This window comes from Oratosquilla oratoria, chromosome 44 (assembly GCF_046742065.1).
Source record: "Oratosquilla oratoria isolate Oo_2021 chromosome 44, ASM4674206v1, whole genome shotgun sequence".
NCBI classification, from domain to species: domain Eukaryota; kingdom Metazoa; phylum Arthropoda; class Malacostraca; order Stomatopoda; family Squillidae; genus Oratosquilla; species Oratosquilla oratoria.
In genome coordinates this window covers 31,900,955-31,925,218 of record NC_134820.1, presented here as the reverse complement: position 1 = coordinate 31,925,218, position 24,264 = coordinate 31,900,955, and the positions used below count along the sequence as shown (strand labels likewise).

The 24,264-nt window shown below is 41.7% G+C and overlaps 3 protein-coding genes across 4 annotated transcripts in view; 1 reads left to right on the top strand and 2 right to left on the bottom strand.

Annotated features, from left to right (window-relative positions):
• The window catches only part of LOC143022251 (neuropilin-1a-like), an 86,869-nt gene extending 77,889 nt beyond the window's left edge, over positions 1–8,980 (top strand). The window contains exons 3-8 of one of the 2 annotated variants that reach the window (XM_076180388.1): positions 1,656–1,808; positions 3,522–3,644; positions 4,287–4,377; positions 5,316–5,498; positions 6,106–6,251; positions 7,109–8,980. In XM_076180388.1, coding sequence (XP_076036503.1) covers positions 1,656–1,808; positions 3,522–3,644; positions 4,287–4,377; positions 5,316–5,498; positions 6,106–6,251; positions 7,109–7,221 — 809 coding nt within the window. In that variant the 3' untranslated portion in view covers positions 7,222–8,980. Of the gene's footprint in view, positions 1–1,643; positions 1,809–3,521; positions 3,645–4,286; positions 4,378–5,315; positions 5,499–6,105; positions 6,252–7,108 lie in introns of both variants that reach the window. The other variant, XM_076180387.1, reaches the window with a different exon arrangement.
• LOC143022387 (uncharacterized) overlaps positions 1–24,264 on the bottom strand; it is a 372,359-nt gene that overhangs the window by 152,323 nt on the left and 195,772 nt on the right. The window lies entirely within an intron of this gene.
• Myo95E (Myosin 95E) overlaps positions 18,557–24,264 on the bottom strand; it is a 113,380-nt gene continuing 107,672 nt past the window's right edge. Inside the window, exons 26-27 of the mRNA XM_076180560.1 lie at positions 22,530–22,723; positions 18,557–20,779 (exon numbers count right to left, since the gene is read on the bottom strand). Coding sequence (XP_076036675.1) covers positions 22,600–22,723 — 124 coding nt within the window. The 3' untranslated portion in view covers positions 18,557–20,779; positions 22,530–22,599. The remainder of the gene's footprint in view (positions 20,780–22,529; positions 22,724–24,264) is intronic.

Genomic DNA, 24,264 nt, shown 5'->3' with positions numbered 1-24,264 from the left:
AGATACAATATTTCCATAAATTTACTACAGAACTGAATTTAATCATTATTTTGTTTTCGCGTTACAATTTACTACAATAATGCCAATAAACTTTCTCAACAATCAAACACAAATTTAGCGGAATAGTACGCATGAGGTTATTTATGCCACATATCACTATTTCAAATTTGTCAATAGTATGGATGGGGGATGGTTGCATACCATAGCTGGCTACCTCCTTTACAAGGGGAAAGATGCCTTTTGGTATACAAAAATATTTTCATACTTTTTTTTATAATTTTGTTTGTTTTATTATTTTTTCTGCTCGCTTAAGTGTAGCGATAAATGTACAGATTATAAGTTGCACTGGGAGATCGCTAATGCAGAGCAGACCAATTTGGTGTTCGTTTTCTGTTACAGAGGATTACAAAGGCGGAGCATGCCGACAGGAGACCTTTTGATCCATATCTAGGTCGGATGCGAAAAAAAATCATATTAATAATAAAATAATAAATAAAAACTATAATAATGTAAATAACTATAATAATGTAAATAACAAATGAAATACATAAATAAATGCATAGGTATAGTTAAGTAATAAACAAACAGGTAAATAGTAAATAATAATAAATTGACATATAACTAATAATAAATGAAAATCAGACAGACAAATGATAACAAAACAAAAACCCTTTATCCTGACTAGCGCCAAACTATGTTGTTCAGCAAAGGTTAAGGAGAAACTGAATTTCGATTAAGAAAGTGAACATCAATTAAGACTTTGTGATGAACCACAGTGAGACACCTGAGACTAATCTAATCAATTTAAGGATTCTATTCTGCCTATTCTAATCAATTTAAAGATTCTATTTTGCCTATTCTAATCAATCTAAAGATTCTATTTTGCCTATTCTAATCAATTCAAAGATTCTATTTCGCCTATTCTAACCAATCTAAAAATTCTATTCTGCCTATTCTAATCAATTTAAGGATTCTATTTTGCCAATTCTAATCAATTTGAGGATTCTATTCTGCCAATTCTAATAAATATAAGGATTCTATTCTGCCTTTTCTAATCAATTTAAGAGTTCTATTCTGCCTATTCTAATCAATTTAAAGATTCTATTTTGCCTATTCTAATCAATCTAAAGATTCTATTCTGCCTATTCTAATCAATTTAAGGATTCTATTTTGCCAATTCTAATCAATTTAAGGACTATTTTGCCAATTCTAATCAATTTAAGGATTCTATTTTGCCAATTCTAATCAATTTAAGGATTCTATTCTGCCAATTCTAATCAATTTAAGGATTTTATTTTGCCTATTCTAATCAATTTAAGGATTCTACTTTGCCTATTCTAATCAATTTAAGGATTCTATTCTGCCTATTCTAATCAATTTAAGGATTCTATTCTACCTATTCTAATCAATTTAAGTATTCTATTTTGCCTATTCTAATCAATTTAAGGATTCTATTTTGCCAATTCTAATCAATTTAAGGAATATATTTTGCCCATTCTAATCAATTTAAGGAGTCTATTCTGCCTAATAATTCTACCCATCTTGGACAAACCCTTGTTAATCTAGGGGTAAACCCCCCTTCTCAGACCCTCCACCCCGCCCCCTTTCGCGGGACGACTCCCCTTTAAGACCCTTATCTTCAGTCTGCTTTCCAGACATCCCACGGGAGCCCACGTGCACTTTCGTCCTCAAGGGCGAGACTGGAGTTATGGAGTCGCCACACTTCCCAAAGCCTTATCTGCCCTCGAGGGAGTGCTGCTACAACATCCTCAGGCCTTCGTCGGAGTACTGTGGAGTCCAGCTTACAGGTGAGAGTCGTCAGGGGAGTTTGTATGCGTACGTGGGATTTACCACAGTCTTAGATCACGTTCTTGGACTCCTGATCGACAGCTACTATCCTTCCAAGTGAGAGCTCAGGGGTCATATATGACACGATCTATTGTAATGATGTGGACCTTACATACACAGCCAATTCCTTACCCACCAGAGTTGAAGTACCGGCTCGCAGTGCAGAGATGATGTACATTTCTCAACCCTGGGTGGGACTTGGATTCGGATCACTGAATTAGCGGTCGAGACCTGTAGCATTGGACCATTGAGCCGGTGTGTGTGTGTGTGTGTGTGTGTGTGTGTGTGTGTGTGTGTGTGTGTGTGTGTGTGTGTGTGTGTGTGTGTGTGTGTGTGTGTGTGTGTGTGTGTGTGTGCGTGTGTGTGTGTGTGTGTGTGTGTGTGTGTGTGTGTATGTGTATGTGTGTGTGTGTGTGCGTGTGTGTGTGTGTGTGTGTGTGTGTGTGTGTGTGTGTGTGTGTGTGTGTGTGTGTGTGTGTGTGTGTGTGTGTGTGTATGTGTGTGTATGTGTGTGTGTGTGAATCAATCAATCCATTTTTAAAACTAGTATCTATATTCTTAAGGCATTTACCTCCTGAATTTCATCTGCATTTCCTCCACCTTTTCACACAAGTGGAACTGACAATTAGCGACTGCTTTCCTCCTCCTATAATTAGCTGAAACTGAAACCGTCTCAGTCAACAATACAGATAACAATACCAAGTTTCTGTCTTGAGAGATCTGTGGGAAGGCCCGAGGATCGTTGCCAGCCACTATGGGGCTACGGGTTTCTAATCATTGAAACTGGGAGGAACTAATTCCCTCAAACAATGAGGGTTTCTGATTGAGTTTTTTGGGCTTCGCGCAAAGCGCGCGCGGACGAGCATTGTGACGTGAGCGCTATGGATGTTGAAATTTGGTATCTTTATGATTATTATCATTATTATTACTAATACTAACAGTACTGTCCTTATCATTATTTTGTATAAAATTATCGATTTGGTAATACCGGCTGTTGATAGGCTCGCGGCGAGAGCCAACCATCAGCGTCGTCGATCACCTCATTTAAGAATGAGAGAACCACACTAGGAGAGGTAGCTTACATCGTAAACCCTACTTATGAGCATAAATATACAGATTTGTATGCACTTGACATTCTTCCTTTGAAAATGCTTTAAATTAACAGAGAAACTTCTGGCCAATAAACAGACTTTAGAATTTTGCTCTTTACATGAGGAAGGTCAGAGGTATTGCGACAGTGATAACTTCCAGTAAGGTACGTCTGAAAGAGGGTCTCTTCCCAAAATATTATCATTATAAAGTCCTTATGCAATCCGTGTCTTTACCTTCAACTACGTAGAAGGTTAGAGAAATAGAGAAAACACTCTTCTCATCGGTATTACCACAGTGATAACTTCCAATACGGTATGTCTGAAAGAGGGTCTATTCCCAGGATATTATTATTGTAAATTCTTTATGTAACCTGTGTCTTTACTTTGCCTTCGACTACGTAGAAGAAGGTCAGAGAAATAGAGAAAATATTCTTTAGAAGAAGGTCAAAGAAATAGAGAAAACATTCTTCTCATCGGTATTATCACAGTGATAACTTCCAGTAAGGTATGTCTGTAAGAGAGTCTATTCCCAGGATATTATTATTGTAAATTCCTTATGTAACCTGTGTCTTTACCTTTCAGTGTTGTCACTGGACGTGGGGCGTCCCGAGGAGGGCGGCTTCTGCCAGAGGGACTGGGTTTCCATGCCCTCGTGTGTGCCTGAGCGGGGCACGAGGATCTGCGGCAACACCACCGGTCAAATTTGTGAGTTAAAATAACTTTTTGATTTTTTTTCGTTTACGCTGTTTATACTTAGAGTGCCTGGGCAAATTTGTGAGTTAAAAGAACTTTTTGTAAATTTTCGTTTACGCATTTTATACTTAAGAGTGTCTGGGCAAATTTGTGAGTTTAAAGAACCTTTTTTGTAATTTATCGTTTACGCTGTTTACACCTGGAGTGCCTGAGCAAATTTGGCTAAAAAAATAGCATTCATATTATCCTGGGATGACATTATAAGGGGAAATAACAGAACAAATTCATCTAAGTCATTGTAAATTTGATAGGATAAGGAGCAGACACTAGTTATATGAGAACTGACACTGTCTAGAGGGAAAGACTTGGTGTCTCTTTAATAAATTAGTCCCCGTTTCCTCCCGTTCTTCACTCTGATCCTTTCCTCTTAACTCCATCTATACATTCCCTCCCCATATGATCTCTCTTGTCCTCACACGCTTGATCCAGCCACAAACCTTTGTTCTATCTTTTTACCCTTTTATCCTCTCCATTTTTCATGTTCTTTGTTTATTTACTTGTGTTTTCTTTCGCTGCAATACTTAACTTTTTTCGACCCTCTTGTACCTGATGATGTCTAATGTCGACCTATCGCTCACGCCTCGTCGTCCATAGACCAATACCTGTTCCAGCCGGACGCCACGGCTATCAGACTGGTCTTCCATGCTGGCGATCTAACAGAGGGCCGAACTGGCTTCCGGATAAGGTGAGTGTAATCTGAGAGAACCCCCAGATCAGTGGTCGGGGAACTGGGATAAATTACCCCAAATGGGGCAATTTAGAATTTTGGGGGGGTAATGGACGTGCTACGGATACGGATGTGGATGTGCTGAGGGAAACTAATATCAAAGTTGGAGAAAAAGAATGCATCGAGGAACCCACCATCTTTAAAACTACGGAAATGGAGAAATATCAGTATTGAAAATGTTTCAACTGTTTCATCAATATTGAATCAGTATTAAAACTGTTTTTCACCCTCCTCAGTGAGATCGCTTTTGTGTTTATTATCCATGAATTCTATAAGTAAACTGATTTGTCCCCATGAGTACTTCAAAGTGTGGGGTAAATTCATCTTACTACAATAAATAAATAAGTAAAAATAAGAGGAAAACGAAAAGCGGTGCTACTGTGAGATGCTAAAAAGGTTCTGGTGAGTTCATCTCCTTTATTGTAAGGTACGAGTGAACTGACTTTACATGCGGCAGGAGCATATACACACACACACACACACACACACACACACACACACACACACACACACATATATATATATATATATATATATATATATATATATATATATATATATATATATATACGGCGCGAGTAGTAACCCGTGGTGGATAATTACATAATTGCACTGGATTAGGTTAGGTTGGGTCAAGCAGGGTCGCACTGTCAAAGGAGCGTCAGGTCTAGCCATGTGGGCGACAATGCACGTCCCATGACACGTGGTTGTCGCGGCTGTACATGGCCTTCGGGTAGCAATGAACAACCAACGACAAGAATGATACTTGTGCCTACCACCACCCAGCTACTCACTCGTTGTAACCTCTTTTTGCAGGTCAATGAACAACCAACGACAAGAACGATATTTGTATCTTCCACTACCCAGCTACTCACTCGTTGTTTCCCCCTTTGCAGGTATGAGCTCCTGAAGACCTGCTTCGGTCCATACCAGACGCAGGACCCACCCGTTTCTTCCATACCCGGCACGGGAGGCGCGGGTTGCTACACCCGAATCACAGACACCCGTGGTACCATCAACACTCCTTATCATCCTAAGAAATATCCGAATGGACTCGACTGTGTTTATGAGTTTGTAAGGTAAGGACAGTCAGCACTGGGGTAACTATTCCTGTTTGCGTATTACATCAAGACAAAGATGTGGTTCACAAAAGGTGTAGTGTTCCATTAACACTCCTTATCATTCTAAGAAATACCCGAATGAGTTTGTAATGTAAGGCCAGTCAGCGTTGGGGTAATTATTCCTGTTTGCGTATTACATCAAGACAAAGATGTGGTTCACAAAAGGTGACGTACTTCTCAAACTCCCGCGAACCACAAACAATTCAGTTTAGTCCAAATGGGGTAGAATCTATCCTTCGTCAAGTCTAACCCTATTACATTAGGCGTGAACATTCTCGAAAGAAAATACCTTACTACTGTCATTAGCCCTTTACTACCTTATGAGTGTTTATTCCACATGGTCATGGGTAGATCCTCCACCGTCTTAAAGGATGTTGAGAAAGATGCTATTTATCTTCCATATAACCATGATTAAAGTTGTCTCCATTTTATCAGCGTAGTGCTCCTTTACAACCCCTCCTTGTGAAGACCGTATTTACTTATCTTCTTTCTATAAGAAATAATGTTTCACTGTTTATGGTCTGTTGCCGTGAGGCCATTTTTGACCAATTCCTTCTTCTTTCAGATCGAGTCCTGAAGTCTGCGGCATACGAATGCAGAGCACAAGTTTTGAAGTCGAACCACCGATTATGACGTATCAGGGTGGAGCCTGCTTGGACTTCCTCCACTTGCCCTCCTGCGGTTTCCTCTGCGGCAAACTCGACTTTACATGTAAGGAACCTTGGACCTCAAGACTGTGTCCGTGTTGTTCCACGTTCTTACGTAAAACTCGACCAAAGGCCAAATAATTCTGTTAACTAATGTGAGAGATGGAACCTTGGGCCTCAAGACTGGCTCCGTGTTGTGCACGTTCTTACGTAAAACTCGACCAAAAGCCAAGCAATTATGTTAACTGATGTGAGAGATGGTTCTAGATAAAAACGCGGGAGACTATGCAAAATTTCGGGCTTGCCCCATTACTGAGATGCAATGCAATGGTGTTATGTAACCTTTTGGCAGCTGCCGAAGAGTCTATCAAAAGGGAGACCCCGTGAGACGAGGCTTTTGGTAGTACGACGTTCGTTTTGCTTGATCTTGATAAAGCTATAACAAGCAAAATGTTGCACTGATATAGGTTCAGTCTTAACATGGATTTCATTTTAATAGCCATTATGTAAACTAGGAGGAGTCAACTACCGATTCCTTAATCTTGAGTTCTTGTTTAATTTTACACAATTAGTGCATTATCTTACCTCGGCTCCTTCGTTTGGAGAAAAAGTACTTCGCTGTCTTCCCGTGCTGGAATATTTGGAAACAAAGTTTTCCAAGATGGCAAGGGTATTAATGTATCATGCATTATTTACTTGTGGCCACCTGCACTTTACAAATGATTCAAGAAACAAATAATAATTTTCTTTGAATTAAACATTTTCCAGCTTAAGTTCTCAGATTGTTAGCTTTATATGTTTATTCAGACAAATTCCCAAATTTTCTGTTTACTCACTATCATGCTACAGTTAAACCATTTGTTAAGATTTGATTCTAAATTCCGGTTTTATACATCTTTTCTTCTCCCCTTTCCTCTCCAGGGATAGCAGAGTACCAGCCGGGAGCTACAAGTCTGAAGTTCCACTTTCATTCAGATGAGAAAACAGGACACACAGGTTTCCTGGTCAGGTTCGAGCAGACAAAGAAGTGCTGACGTCAATCCACTGACGTCACACCGCCTGGAAGCGACCTCAGGGGTAACTTCCCTTGCGCGTCTTCGGGGAGAAAATGCCCCGGGGTGAAGTCAGGGAACGTTGCCGGTGCCAGTGAGGTCATGCTGGTCGTTGTCATGGTGATTGTGACGGTGATGGTCCAAGTGACGAGGGATGCTCAGCATTGACGCATGATCATCGAGATGACGACGTAAGATGCTTGCGAGCGGTGATGACGGCAGTGAGGGAAAGAATGAAACCATTAAGAGCAAAGCCAACGCAACAACTATGGACTAAACATGGAAGATTCTACTGCTAACGATGAAGTCGGTTCGATGACTGTAGGTGGTTGTTCGAGCGATGCATGTCAAATACCCACGATTACCATATCTTATACTTCTTGCTCAAGCTGCCTTCTACAGTGATCGATCAGACTGTTCATGCGATGGAGGTAGCCGACAAGCCCATACCAAAGGAAGGACCCCAGTGTGGAAGGATAACTGTGTTTGAAAAAGGTACGGGCGCTGGTCTTCCAAAGACTGAAAAATCTAATTTGACTTGCTGATTTTGAAAGGCCTTTATAACACTGACTTACTTTAATTCTCTGCTGATCCTGTGGCAGAACGACCAACTAATTGCTACTGTCTTATATCTCCACGGATTGATTGACCAAATCCTAACGCCAACACACAAACCCATGTGCCATTGACCTGTCCATGGTGTATTTTAAGAAATTAATAAACCCGACCAAGTGTCTTGGAGATTTACCTTGCATAGGCCAAAGAAAAAGTTCTGGCAGTTGACCTCATAGAATGAGACATCTTTACAAACAACTGCAAAGACTTTGATGAAAGGTTCTCCTTAGTTTAACCTCGTACTACTAAGTTCTTTGTATCATCACATAGAACAATTACTGTATGTTTGATTTACCAATATTATCAGATCCTCGATATATCAGAGTAATTGTCGTTTGGAATAAATCACAAATACATCGACATGTTTGAATAGTGTCCCGTAGAATTAAATAAAGTTGTAACCAAGGATTACCTCATCCATGATCATGTTAACATTAGCCTTTCTCCAATGCCTAATACAAGGCAATTCACCCCATCATACGAGACAACAATTGTACTTAAAAGAATAAATTTGGTTTTGTACAACCTCTTGTAATGGCAGGAGCAACAATATCGCAACAGGTTAGCAAGAAGACCCAAGGAGGCAAGGGACGTGCTGGATGTGATTGCCCTGGTGTGTGAACTGCCTCAAGACGCCTAGATTTACTGCCAGGTGGAGCAGGGATGATCTGCTCCCTGGTCAACTTGTGGAAGTAGCCTACCTCCCTAGCTTTTTCTCACCTTCACATCAAGAAAGACAACTTTAGTTTAATTACTTTAAGTCAGTTTTGTACATTTAAGGATACACTTAATCCACGCAGAAATACAAACAATATACTTAATATTCTTTTGTATTTATGGCACAAACCTGCAGTGGACAAAACATGTGTCTCTGCGGGGTAGCCAATAGTGGGCCACGGCACACTTCCTGCTGTTTGTGTTAGGGTATAAATGACAATACGTGTTTAAGTGTGTGTATGTATGTGTGGGTGTGTATGTGTGGGTGTGCTCGCACGCGCGTGTGTATATGTGTATGTGAGAGAGAGACCAGTGGGCGTATATGTATTTACTTATTAAAATTAAAAAAATCACTTGTGTTTCTTTGATTGTTTGAAACTTGTTTCTGGATTCCCATTTTGCCCCATGAATACCTACACTAAAAATAAAATAGAAATAAATTCTGGCTGTTCATTATACGCTGACTACCTCACCGATTTTTTTTTTCTTTCTTGGCGAGAAAGGAAGTGATGGTTTGGAAATAGGATATCATGTAAAATACTATATATTCAAACATACACTGTTACCTAATCGGACATACGTTGCAACTAAGTGGCTCACCCACAGATCTGATTAACTGTATAAGAATATGGCAATGAAAACAGAGAATACAGACAACATTTTCTGAGATAGGAAAATGGATCCTTTAGTTACTCGTGAGACAAATCTAATTGAGGTAAAGGAAGTGGAAAGGCTGAGTGACAAAGGTGAAAGACTGTGGTCGACGATCCCTCGGACCTAGAGGAATTTTATGACCGGAGGGAATCCAAGGAAAGCAATAGTGAGTGTCGGACAAGATGTGGAAAAATCATCATCATAATCATCATCATCGTCGTCGTCATCATCACCATCCATTGGGGGCATACGACAGGGAGCGCGTTGCTTCACTCACAGGTGGCGCCAGTCCCAACGGTCTCTCCGAGCAAACTCCCATGCAGGCACCCTTGCCACTCCACAAAATATCTCTAAAGGTTTGATCAACTTGCCCCAGTCATGAATTCCGAGGGCGTCGTTTTCGTCTCCTCTGTCGAGGGTTGTCTCTTGTGGAAACAACGCTGAATAGGATCAACATCAGGGAAACGTGCCAGATGCCCACATAGCCAGAGCTGATTTCCACGAAAATCACACCCACATTCACAAACATATACACATGCTTATCTCTCTTGATGGCGCAATCGGTTAAGTCACTTACACTTGTCACGTGCTAGCGCAGGTTCGAGCCCTTGGCTGCACCACGTTTCTATTTCTGGATGTTGGCCTTCTCGAGTCTCGATGTTGATGGCTTAGAATTAAAGTGCATTGTGGTTAGAAAAAGATGTATATACACATGCTTGTTCTTCGACTAAAATTCACTTCATTTTCAACTTTCATACTACACCTCGTTTCAATTTTTCTCTCACTTTCTACCTTTCTCTAAAATTATGTGTCCGACAACTTTCCCTGGTTTTGATTGATAAAGAAGCAAACCTCGATGTCCAAATCACCTACGACATGCCTCCTGACCGATTATACAAGACCTAACAAATATCCCTTAAAATTTGCTCAATGGCAGTAACCCTTTTATACATGACTATTATACGATCATTTCAATTTCCTACAGACTTCTCTTCGCCTCACAAAAAAAAAAAAAAAAAAAAACAAGAGGACATGAAAAGAAACCTAACCCGTGTTTAATATATCGGTACCTACAATTTATGGGTCATCCGGATCGTCATCGTCATCGTGAGAGACGTTGGCAGGCTGTTCAATCACTCTCAGATTGCGAGGTATATAGGGTTCTTGCAGCATGAAGGAATGCATGAATTTCAGTTCTATGGCATTGTATAGACACGGTAAAGGAAACATGGACTGGTGAATCTTTTATTCCTTTGAGAAAGTCGATAGACGAAACGTCAGGAATAAAAACTTCACCTCCAGTCCATGTTTCCTTTACCGTGTCTATACAACTTGTTCACATGGATTTCAGTTCCATGGCATTCCTTCAAGAATATGTACCTCGCGAGGTACTGCCAGAAGTACCAAGGCTGTACACCTTGTAACTGACATTTCAACTAGACTGGGTAGAGGACAAACACTCGACAGAGAAGATAGCATCCTAATCCTATGGCACCTTCATTCGTTAGTATATTTGCTTGTAGCAAGGTATTTCTTATGTTTATTTCCGCCAAGAAAATCGTACATTACGTTCATGTATCATAATTTACAAAATTAACATTTAATTTTCTATTGCTATATTGTGTCCAGGTCCAAAACTGAACAAATACCCTAATTTTTTTTACCAAAAACTATATATTATGTTAATGTATTATAATTTTCTAAATTAATAATTTTCTATTGCTATATCACATAGGTGTGCACTTCTAAATATTTACCCATGGTTTTTATAAATTTACCAAGAATTGCATCTGTGACACCTAACCTAACTCTTGGTAAATATAAAGATGTTAGCAGTGGACCACCACGACTGTGTCAAAAGACCTCAAGATGTCATCAAGTAAACTAATTAACCATTCATTTTTTAATCACTACAGTTACTTTTAATTTGCAGTACTTATGTATAGGGTTCAAACAGCGGCGGCGCCATGAATTTTTAGTTGGGGGGGCTGAGCAAATTTTTGGGGGGCTAATAGTAATATGATAATACACATATATCATCCTCATTTCAGAAGGGGAGGGGGTTAATGGTTGGGCTAGCACTGATGGCTGACAAATCTTTAGCCCTGGCAATTAAAAATTCCACTTAATAAAATTATTTCAATGAGTGTTTTAAATTTTAAATTTGCTCATTTCAGTTGGGGGGCTAATGGGGGGGCTGGCCACTTTTTTGGGGGGCTAAAGCCCCCACAAGCCCCCCCCTGGCGCCGCCACTGGGTTCAAATACTCAGAATGTTAAGATTCAGCTGGCAGCATAGGTAAGAACTGCTGCTGTGAGACTGGCTAATATCTTTTATAAATACCACAAATATTTGTTGAAAGAGTGGGTGGGTCATAGTTTAGCTGGCTACCTCACTGGTGAATGTAAAAAGCCTTTTTGTACAGAGAAAAAATAAAAAGATGAGACAAATTACTGTCCAAAACATATATGTATCTTATCAAATCGAAGAATGTGTATATGATATTTTCATAGATCAACCATTTTTTTTTCTTATATTCATAAGACCTTATGCTTACCTCCTCTACAGTACCCGTGGTCCTATCTTTCCAGTAGAAGTGCACGAGGGAGTCGTCAGCTTGTTAAAGCTACACTTGCCCTTTCCTTTTGTCATATGAGCGGATTTTTTAATAGTCACCCCAAAACAAAGAAAAGAAAACTTAAGTTAGATCGAGAAAAAACGAAAAAGATAGGACAGACTATAGAAACAGACAAACACAGACAGGCAGAAATATGTGCAGACAAAAAGGAGTGAACGGAAACAGACAGGCATACAGGCAAAAAAACAAAAATACAGAAAGAAGGATAGAGATACTTAGAAACAAATAAACATTTAGACTTGTCCGCATAAACAAAATCATATATAAGCTTACATGTTTTGTTGTGTTATAGTTATACTCGGCATATGTAATTGTTATTTCAAACTATGTGTTCTTTTTATTATCTGCACTTCGTGTATATTGATTTAATGCCAAATAAAATTATCATTATCATTATTGCTGTTGTCGTTGTTGCTGCTGCTGCTGCTGCTTACACCAAGCGTATCGAATAGGTTCAATATATGAAGAAGAATCACGATTCATGAATCGTGTTGACTATTCGTGAACAGAATAAATTCAATTGGCTTGGTGTAAACGCAGCCTAAATATACGGATAGACATATATCATATGTCTATCTATCTAGACATATATTATATGTCTATCTCATTATATGATATAATGAGAGACAGAACAAAAATTGGAGCAAATGTTGGAGGCAGACACTCTCTCGTGGACAAGGAGTTGATGTGTGATTCACCATGGTCTTGGATCACGTGTTGCACTCGTGATCGACAGTTACTAACCTCCCGGATGAGAGCTTAGAGCTCATATGTGTGTGTGTGTGTGTGTGTGTGTGTGTGTGTGTGTGTGTGTGTGTGTGTGTGTGTGTGTGTGTGTGTGTGTGTGTGTGTGTGTGTGTGTGTGTGTGTGTGTGTGTGTGTGTGTGTGTGTGTGTGTGTGTGTGTGTGTGTGTGTGTGTGTGTGTGTGTGTGTGTGTGTGTGTGTGTGTGTGTGTGTGTGTGTAAGGTACATTAACCTAACCATAGGGCGGACATGAATGATCTCTAAGCTCTCATCTGGTAGGGAGCTGTCGATCACGAGTCCAACACGTGGTCCAAGACCGCGATGAATAATCTACAGAGAGCGATAGAAACAAATACAGAAATAAAAACCAAACATAAGGATGCACAGAGAGAAAGAGAAATACAGACGGACACAGAAATATATGAAATCACAAACAGAAAATAAACACAGAAAATACCTGACAGATTACAAAGACGTATTAACAAACTTAAATAGAGAAATGCTGAGATAGAATCTTTAACAAGGACAGAGACCACTGACACATAGACCGAGGCAGAGGTAGACTAAGAGAGAGAGAGAGAGAGAGAGAGAGAGAGAGAGAGAGAGAGAGAGAGAGAGAGAGAGAGAGAGAGAGAGAGAGAGAGAGAGAGAGAGAGAGAGAGAGAGAGAGAGAGAGACTGATACAAAAATAGGTTGATACAAAGAGAGATTGATTGGAACAGAGACTTCGACAGAAGCAGAATAGATTAAACAAAGATTGACAGAGATGAAGGGAGACTGACAGAAGAGGAGGAAGATTGACAGAGAGATGCTGAGAGACTGTCAGAGCAGCTAACAGGATTAGAGACTGGCAGAGACGAAACAGCTGAAGGAGAGGCAAAATCACAGAGAAAGAGAGAAACACAGGTAAATTGAAAGACAAAAAGAGAGAGAAATGCGTATACAAAGAGAGACAGAGGCTCGTAGTTGAAACAAAGGAGAGATAATGAGAGAAATACAGAAAGAGAGACAGTAAAACAGACATAGAAAGATACTGAGAGAAAGAGGAGATAATGGAGAGACAGAGAAAGAGACAGGGAGACATACAGGGAGAGACAGAGGAACAAAGAAAGAGAGAAAGACAGACAAAGAAAAGTGCGAAGAGACAGACAGAGGATTTGAGAATGGAAGAGAGACGAAGAGTTCTGAGGTAGAAATCTCTTGAGACAGAGAGCCTGGTCTTGGGGTAGAGGAGAGGTCTTGAGACAGAGAGACTGGTCTTAGGTAGAGGAGAGGTCCTGAGACAGAGAGACTGGTCTTAGGTAGAGGAGAAGTCCTGAGACAGAGAAACTGGTCTTAGGCAGAGGAGAGGTCTTGAGACAGAGAGACTGGTCTTGGGGTAGAGGAGTCTTGAGACAGAGAGACTGGTCTTAGGTAGAGGAGAGGACCTGAGACAGAGAGCCTGGTCTTGGGGTAGAGGAGAGGTCTTGAGACAGAGAGAGACTGGTCTTGGGTAGAGGAGAGGTCTTGAGATAGAGAGACAGGTCTTGGGGTGGAGGAGAGGTCTTGAGACAGAGAGACTGGTCTTAGGTAGAGGAGAAGTCCTGAGACAGAGAAACTGGTCTTAGGTAGAGGAGAGGTCTTGAGACAGAGAGACTGGTCTTGGGGTAGAGAAGTCTTGAGACAGAGAGACTGGTCTTAAGTAGAGGAGAGGACCTGAGACAGAGAGACTGGTCTTAGGTAGAGGAGAGGTCTTGAGACAGAGAGACGGGTCTTAGGTAGAGGAGAGCACCTGAGACAGAGAGACTGGTCTTAGGTAGAAGAGAGGACCTGAGTCAGAGAGACTGGTCTTAAGTAGAGGAGAGGACATGAGACAGAGAGACTGGTCTTAGGTAGAGGAGAGGACCTGAGACAGAGAGACTGGTCTTGGGGTAGAGGAGAGGTCCTGAGACAGAGAGACTGGTCTTAGGTAGAGGGGAGGACCTGAGACAGAGGGACTGGTCTTGGGTAGAGAAGTCCTGAGACAGAGAGACTGGTCCTAGGTAGAGGAGAAGTCCTGAGACAGAGAGACTGGTTTTGGGGTAGAGGAGAGGTCTTGAGACAGAGGGACTGGTCTTAGGTAGAATAGAGGACCTGAGTCAGAGAGACTTTGAAAGAGACACTAACAACTCACGTCATTATCTTTGTCAGGATGATAGAGGTCGCCCCATGATAATCTTTCGTGTCGGGGCCTTGGTACCATACAAGAAACTTTGGTAAGAAAAGTGAGCTCATTAACAAAGTCAGAAGTACACGGCCCTTGGCCATATTCAAAGGATTACAAAGGCGGAGCATGCCGACAGGAGACCTTTTGATCCATATCTAGGTCGGATGCAAAAAAAAAAAAAAAAAAAAAAAAAAAAAAAAAAAAAAAAAAAAAAAAAAAAAAAAAAAAAAAAAAAAAAAAAAAAAAAAAAAAAAAAAAAAAATCATATTAATAATAAATTAAAACTATAATATTCTCCTTAGAGCGGCCCCGGCAGATGCGGCCAGTTTGCGGAGGTCAGTATAGGGTATGAAAACAACCGAGAATAATTTAATTACTCATATATTTTACAAAGTTCAACTACGTTTGATTTTCCTCTCCCTCCCACGACGCCATTCTCACACGCAGCAAACCACTCACTCGCGTTCATCCCCCGTTTTCTTTTCGTTTTCTTCTTCCTTCATCTCCTCCTCTTCATCATCGTAGTCCCTCCTCCTCCTCCTCCTCCTCCTCCTCCTCGCTCTTCCCTGTGCTCTAGGAAGAAAGATAGGAGGGGATTTGCTGAATCAGAATTGAACTATCCACACAGGGAGGTTCAATATAGACGAAATAATAACAACTTCATAAACATATGTAAGTATATACATATATACATATGTACTTATGTAAATATGTATACATATATATCTATACATATGTACATATACATATGTACATCTATACATATGCAATACATACCTATATACATGCATGCATACGTATATTACAGAATACATATATACATGCATGCATGCAGATATACATATATACATATACAGCATCTGGGAATGGTCCTCATGCATAGAGAACCATTGATCTCTCTGACAGATCTCTCTGGGAAGAAACTTTGGACTGTGTTGTATCAGTGAGGGGCTGTTTCTATGTCACAAGTTCAGAGTAGTAAGGGGAGGAGACCCGTTGTCGGTTGTCGGCTCTCCTTAGAGTCAAAGGTGGAAGGAATGCAGACAAAATTGACAGAGAGACCTTAGGCCCAGTCCGGGGACTGAGTGTCAGCCCCTCGGGGCTCTACCTCCAAATGGAAGTGAAGAAGTTGTCGGGGTTTGAAGATGGGGAGATGATTCTCTTTGACGTCCTGGTAGGACGTCCTCGGGTACGTATACATATATGTACCTATACATATATATATATACATATACATATATGTACCTATGCATATATGTAACTATACATATATATATATATATATATATATATATATATATATATATACATATATAAACATATGTACATACATGTACACATGAATGCACATATATACGCAATATATGCACATATACATACATGTATACACATATACATATATATACTGTATACACATATACATGAATACAGTAAATATACAAACTTAAAAAAAAAATACGTTTCCTTCCTATTTTTGTTATTACCAGCACATTATTTCGGTATTTCCCCCTTGATAATGAAACACCTTCATAAGAATGGTACCCTCGCTTATTACCCTCTATTACTTCTTACTATTAATATTATTACCATTATTATTGTTATCATCAGTTCTTGTTTTATCACTGTTTCTCAAAATGCTAAACCCAGGCGCAAAGAAAAAGGAGGAGGTATAAAGGGGTTGGGGGGGTTAGCTTGTGGGGGGTTGGTATGGGGTTGGGGATGGTTGGGTGGGGTGGTGTTGGGTGCGAATTATTTACATATGAAGTCACGAACTGCCCCGGTTACTTCGTCAGGACAATGCGGCCTCATCAGGCTGTGGAACACTCCAGGATGGCAACTGTCCTTCCGCTTCTCAGTTTCTTCCATACTTTTTTTCCTTTCCTTTTTTTCGTCTTTTATTTCTTCTTCTCCTTCTTCCCTCCTCCTCCTCCTCCTTCTTCTTCTTCTCTTACTCCTTATTCCATTTCCTCTTCACTTCCTTTTCTTTTCACTCTTTATCTTTCACTTCCTCTGCTTTTTCGTTTACTTGCTCCTACTCCTTCTTCTTCTCATCTTCTCCCCTCTCCCCCTCTTCCTCATTTTCTTCCTCTCCCTTCTTCTCCTCCTCCTCCTCCTTCTCATCTTCTTCCCTCTCCCCCTCTTCCTCCTTTTCCTCTTCCTCTCCTTTCTCCTTCACTTCTTTCACTTGTTTTTTCCCTCCTCCATTCCTTTTGTATGTTGGTTTGTTTTTGTCATGCAATTATGCAACAACTCCATGACCCGCATCTCTCGCATTTAGGTGGTATAGATGGTATGTGGTATGTGGTAGGTGGTGGTTTCGAATGCAGCAGAATCTGTGGTAACAATAGCGGTGTGGTGGTGGTGGTGATGGTGGTGGTGATGAACTGGTGGTGATGATTGTTGGAGAAGGTGTTTATGGCACTAGTGGAGAGCATGATGGTGAAATGACGTCATCACTTTGACATGAAATGACGTCATCACTATGACATGAATGTGATGATAGGAATGTTATGCAAACGGTGACGTACTATGACAGTGTCATAATGTGATGAGGGATTGTGACGTGATGATCGTGACGTAATGTGATGTGGGATCACGCGATGACATCACGCAGTGTGATGTGGAGAGTGATTTGGTGTTAATGTGATGTCTGTGTAACGTGAAGTGATGACGGTGAAGTGACGTGTTACAGTGAATTTGGTAACATCACATGATGATGTGTGATGACAAGGACGCTAAAATGTGATGACGTAACGTAGGTGTGATGAAAATGGTGTAACGATGATATGAGATGACAAAACAAACACCTTAGCGTGATGTGCGAACCGCTCATAACACTGAGTGATGACCATAACACACCCAGTCAATCTAACACGTAACACGTGTTACGTCATGGATAACCACAGGTTGAAGAGTGACCAAAAAAAAAAAAAAAAAAAAAAAAAAAGTGTTTCGCGTAGGTGTGGGTAAGGGGAATTAGGGTGTTCCTATGGAAACTGCAGGTGTTAAATGAAGGTTGCAAATGGAAAAAAAAGGTGGTTCCAGCCTGCAGGAGGTTAGCAATATGAAGGCGCACTGAACACTGAACCCGCGCACACGCGCCCGAACGCACACAATACATATTATTATCCTTTTTATATAAAAAAGCGAGCACTTTATACATATTCGTATGAATGATATACACTTTGTAGTTAATTCATCACTTTCTAGGGCAAATAAATGGCGCCTATATATTACACAGAACCCTTCTCTCGCTACCCTATGGTCGCCTGGCCCCTTCTCGGGTCCCAATAGTCACATTAAAATCGTTCTATAGCGTTTCTGTGACGTCATAATCCCTCGAAGATTAATGACGTCACGGATTATTACGTCATTTATCTCCTTGCGGAACAATGACGTCATATATACGTCATAAACCGCGTCCTTGACCTTCATCTATCGAGGTCCGATGGTCTCTTGCGACCATAGAGTCCCGGCGACCTTAGGGCCTCGATCTTCAAGACGGCGCACAGTTTTGCTATGTGGGCCCTTGCTTGGGGAAGGGGGAGGGGGAGAGGAGGGAGGAGCATGGGGGGGGGGAAGTGGGGAAGAGCAGGGAAGGGGAAAGGGGGAAGGGGAGAGGAGGGGGCAACTTGCAATACAGATGTGCTAGGCAGCAGAAGGAGAAGGGGAAGGAGAAGGAGGGGGAAAGGAAAGGTGGGAGTGAGGGAGGAAGAGAGAAAGAGAGGGAGGGAGGGAGGAAGAGGAGGAGAGAGAGAGATGAGAGGATAATAACGACCTTGCCCCGTCCCCGTCCCCGTCCCGTCCCCGTCCCCATCCCCGTCCCAGAGACTCATCAACCGATTCACAAAAGTCAAGCAAACAGCTGTGACTTAGACATGTACAAGGTAGTCTTGATTAATCAAATCTAATCAAATTAATTGCAAACCTCCATAAAACAGGAGTACAAATAGCCACATATCAGCGTGAGCTTGCATTATTGTTATCATCATCATTATCACCCTCATTAGTTAACACCCTTAGGGAAAAATAGCAATTTCTCAAAACTCTCACACTCTTCACATATTTGCCTAGTCGTTATTTAAACTCTTCTAGAGCTGTTTAACAGTGCATATGATGAAATATCAACAGTCAGCGCGTGAAGACCCATTTTTGGGGATTTTTTTTTTTTTTGAGGTCTCTTGTTGAAGAACCTCTTCGGAGACTTCCTTCGAGGACCCATTTCGAGGTCTCTTCGGAGGACCTTTCCGGGACCTCTTTCCGGAACCATTTTCATTTCTTCCTTTTTTTGAGCCCCTTTGGTAACCCTCTTCTGGAGGGGGACCCCCTTTTTAAGGCCCCTTTTAAGGGGAATAACCAAACATGCGGCTCATTAATCATGAGTCATGAGGCGCAGTCTTTAAGAAATTTTGGGGGACTCTAGTTCATGAGGCGCAGTCTTTAAGAAATTTTGGGGGACTCTAGTTCTTCCCTCTCACGATCACGGCCGGTCTTCAGCCAGTTTGCATATCTACACGTATTGAGCTTTCGTCACCGAAACACACACATCATTGATTAACCAGAATGTAGCAGAGTTCGTAATTTGGCACTAGAGAATGGTTGCATATGGGTTTATTATGAACTGCGTGTTCTTCTTTCTCTTCTTCTATGCTCGAGAGTTGGTCGAGCAGAGGCATTATTTGGGAAAAGACAAAAAACAACTGTCTTCTCCTGGTTTAACGGTTAATTTATCTTCAAGAACAAACAAACAAACCCAAAAAAGGAAAAAAATAAAATCACATCACAAGTGTCACAGTCGCGAACCCGTTGTTTCATAGTGGGAGGAGCATTTCGTAGATCGTAGCTGGCGATCGTGGGCAACTAATTCCCCCCGTCACGTTACGTCGTAAGTCTAGCTCCTTCACCTTACCTCACCTCGCCTCACCTGCAGTCATTGATAACGTGGCATCCAGAGTAAACACAAACACACACACACACACACACACACACACACACACACACACACACACACACACACACACACACACACACACACACACAGTGTACAGACATCAGCGAACGTACTGCCACCACGCGCACAAATGCGTTGGTTTCACGTTTCACCACATCGTCCGACGGGTTGGAAGTTGGGTAGGGATGAAGTGGAACTTCCCCCTTGTCTCCCTTCCTCGAAACAACCCAGTCCACTTCCTCCACATACAAGCACGGACACTCCAGAAGAGGGCAGGACCCACAGTAGCAAAGTAGCTCCCCGCCACCCACTCCCTCCTCGACCTCCCTCTTCCTCCATGTTCCTCTCGCTGAAGGACACTCGAAATGCGGCGGCGAGTGTGTGAGGGGGCTGGGGGATGGGGGGGAAGACAGGTCACCCAGTGTTCTTTAAGTGACACTCCACACGCCCCTCCCCCCCCTCCCCTCACTCTCCCCAGCCCACTCTTCCACGTGACACTAATGATTGTCATTATCTCGTCTCGTTCGTGGAGCTTCTGACGGCCGATGGCATCTTCGGCACCAGCCAAGGTACCCTCAGCCCAAGCGGTCGGTCTTCCCCCCTTAAGAGGCCGCCCCTTTTCCTTAAGAGGACGCGCAAATTAGCGGTGCCGGGCTGGTAGGGAGCGGAGGAGACTCGTCCGGCGTCGGTGGGCACAGAAGACCCAGCAGGAACAGAGAGACAGTGCCCGGTAGGACGCGGGCCTCCAGTCGCGTTACGTTGCCGCGCCGGGGCGATGATAGTGATGGAGCTGGGATCACGGGGAGTGATCCGGATGAATGTAACAGTGAACATGATGGCGCTGTGGTGGTGGTGGTGGTGGTGGTGGGGGAGGTAGTGGTACCTATGGGATGACGATCGTGGTGGTGGTGGTGATGGTGGTGGTGGTGGCTCTGGCGGCGACAAAGACTGTAGCCACTACGGCAGTGAAGGCATTGATGCCTCCTAGGTATTGGGCTCCTGGTGATGTGCTGCCCTTGGCTTCCGCTCTCTTTGTCTGGAAATGGAAAGAGGAAATGACGTCATGGTGGAAAACAAAAAGAAGAAGAAGATTCTCACAGAATATATCAAAAAAAAAAAAAAAAAAAAAAAAAAAAAAAAAAAAAACACGAAGAACGTCTATGAGATGTTCTTCGAATCCTTTCTCGTCGCCCGGATGGGTCGGGGGAGTTATGGGAGATGGGGGCGGTGAAGAAATTTTATTATTTTTTTTTTCTGGGAGTTCTTCGACTCTTGTATAGCAATAGCACTACTTCCAGGCGTCTCCAGTTGCCATTTTTTTTTAACAAATCCCATTCCATGCTTCAGCAGAATTTTGAAGTACGGAATTTCATCAACCATGCCCTTGGTCCAACTCGCTGGCGGTAGGTTTTGGATTTCCGTCACTTCGACCTCCGCCGCAAATGGCGACGCTCTAACCCGCTCGGCCTCCTTTATTAACAATATGCCAATTAATCTATTAATCAAACAAATTATGTATTGATTGACTGGTTTATATATTAATTCATATATCTAATTAACATTCCATATGTATCCCGGAGTATATGATCATCCAACCAATTAACCAATCAATCAATCGAATAAATCAATCAGTCAATCAGTCAATCAACCAACCCGTAAAGCAATTGACCAACCATCAGAGCAGTCAATCAACCAATAGATCAACTAATTAAAATAAAACGCTTAATCAGTCAATCAACTGCCCAACCACTCAATCAACCAATCAACCGCTCAGTTAATCAATCAAACAATCAACTAACCAACTAATCAATCAATCAGTTGAATAAAGCTACTTGGGAACAATTCATACCTCTGAGTCCCCAGGAACCTCACCTTTCTTAATCAATAAACCGCTCAACCACTCAATCAATCAAATAGTGAACCAACCAACAAATAGATCAATCAATTAAGATTAAACGATTAACCGTTTAACCACTCAGTTAATCAACCAAGCAATCAACCAATCAACTAATCAATCAATCAGTCGAATAAAGCTACTTGGGGTACAATTCATACCTCTGAGTCCCCAGGAACCTCACCTTTCTTAATCAATAAACCGCTCAACCACTCAATCAATCAAATAGTCAACAAACCAACAAATAGATCAATCAATTAAGATTAAACAATTAACCGCTTAACCACTCAGTTAATCAACCAAGCAATCAACCAATCAACTAATCAATCAATTAGTCGAATAAAGCTACTTGGGGTACAACTCACTCTGAGTCCCCAGGAACCTCACCTTTCTTCGTGTGTGCAAACTCCCTATCCTCCCCCTCTTGCGTCCTTGAGGGCAAAGCTACTTGGGTACAATTCCTACCTCTGAGTCCCCAGGAACCTCACCTTTCTTCGTGTGTGCAAACTCCCTATCCTCCCCCTCTTGCGTCCTTGAGGGCAAAGCTACTTGGGTACAATTCCTACCTCTGAGTCCCCAGGAACCTCACCTTTCTTCGTGTGTGCAAACTCCCTATCCTCCCCCTCTTGCGTCCTTGAGGGCAAAGCTACTTGGGTACAATTCCTACCTCTGAGTCCCCAGGAACCTCACCTTTCTTCGTGTGTGCAGACTCCCTATCCTCCCCCTCTTGCGTCCTTGAGGGCAAAGCTACTTGGGTACAATTCCTACCTCTGAGTCCCCAGGAACCTCACCTTTCTTCGTGTGTGCAAACTCCCTATCCTCCCCCTCTTGCGTCCTTGAGGGCAAAGCTACTTGGGTACAATTCCTACCTCTGAGTCCCCAGGAACCTCACCTTTCTTCGTGTGTGCAAACTCCTTATCCTCCCCCTCGTGCGTCCTCGAGGGCGAGGACCATAGAGGACCTCAGAGGATAACCTCCATGCGGTTGTGGCGGCGTAGGATGCGGATCTGCCCCGGCTGCACCTCCGGAAGGCCCGCCGACTTGAACGTGAAGAGGATGGTGTGCTGGGCGAAGTTGGCCTCAAACCTGAGGCGAGTTCGGGAGTTCGGGAGTTCCGAGTTCGGAATTTCGAGTTCCGAGGTTGGAGGTTGTTTTTTAATCCAGATTTTTTTTTTTTTTTTTTTCATCCGGAGGTCACAGTTTGTTGATGTTGGGAGTTTGTTGGTGAGTGTTACCCAGGTTTCGGATTTTGGATTTTGGATTTTGGATTTTGGATTTTGGATTTTGGATTTCGGATTTCGGATTTTGGATTTTGGATTTTGGATTTCAGATTTTGAATTTTGGATTGGATTTTGGATTTTGGAATTTGGATTTTTTCGGATATTGGATATTTGGAATTTGGATTTTGGGATTTGGATTTTGGGTTTTGGATTTTGGATTTCCGATTTTGGATTTCGGATTTCGGATTTTAGATTTCGTATTTCAGATTTTGGATTTCGGAGTTCAGAAGGTGGCAGCCAGAGGCCAATGTGGGGCAGTCGAATATAGAGATGGTCATCCACAGGAAAGAGAACGAGAGAAAAAAAAAGAAGATTAGTAATGTTACTAAAAGGAGTTATCAATTGATTAATTGTTTGTGTGTTGATATTAGTGATAAGTATTGATAATTGGTATTAGAAATTAGTTTATACAGTTGGCCACAAAAATGAAGTATCAGTGATCAGAATGTTTCAGTCAACAAGATTGATATTCAGGGAACATTCAATGAGGAGTTCATAAATCTTCATGTGGTTCATAAGACACAATTATCTCTTCATGAACGAAACATTGTGGTAACTGGTTTGTTGCTTATGTGGCCGACTGTGCACGAGTAATGACAAGAAGAAATTGGTCCACTACATATAGATAATAACTAGTAAATGTATATATATATATGTATATATATATATATATATATATATATATATATATATATATATATATATGTACATATATATATATATAAAGAATAAAAAACGGGGGAGGGGGGAGGAAGCTAATGGGTGATATGGAGTGATTTGTTCACTACATACAATTTTGAAAAATTGTAATAATGGGTAATATGGGGCTTTGGAGTAGACAAATATCTGGTCCATGTATACACATATACACACAGAGGAAGATCATATAATTCCGACATTCGTCCCCGGATTCGAACCAAGGCTTGCGGGAACGCGAAGCCGACGCTCTACCAGCTGAGCTATCGGGTGACTAAAAGTCTCCAACCTGGAAATTTTAGACACCCGATAGCTCAATTGGTAGAGCGTTGGCTTCGCGTTCTCGCAAGCCTTGGTTCGAATCCGGGGACGACTGTCGGAATTATTTGATTGACAACACCGTCACTGGTGATTCTATTCAGACACAGAGGAAGATATTTGAAAGATATCAAGAGATACACTCGTCTGTGCAGATTCACTGGTATATGAAAAGGATCAGTTAAACATTATAAATGGTATAAAGGCAAGTTTGGTCGATGAAGATATAGGAACGGGGGTCCACGAGAATAGTTTTTTATCCTGTATGTTACACTTGGGTAAATATAATGAGGTAGATAAATGCACGCGTGCACAGGCGCACACACACACACA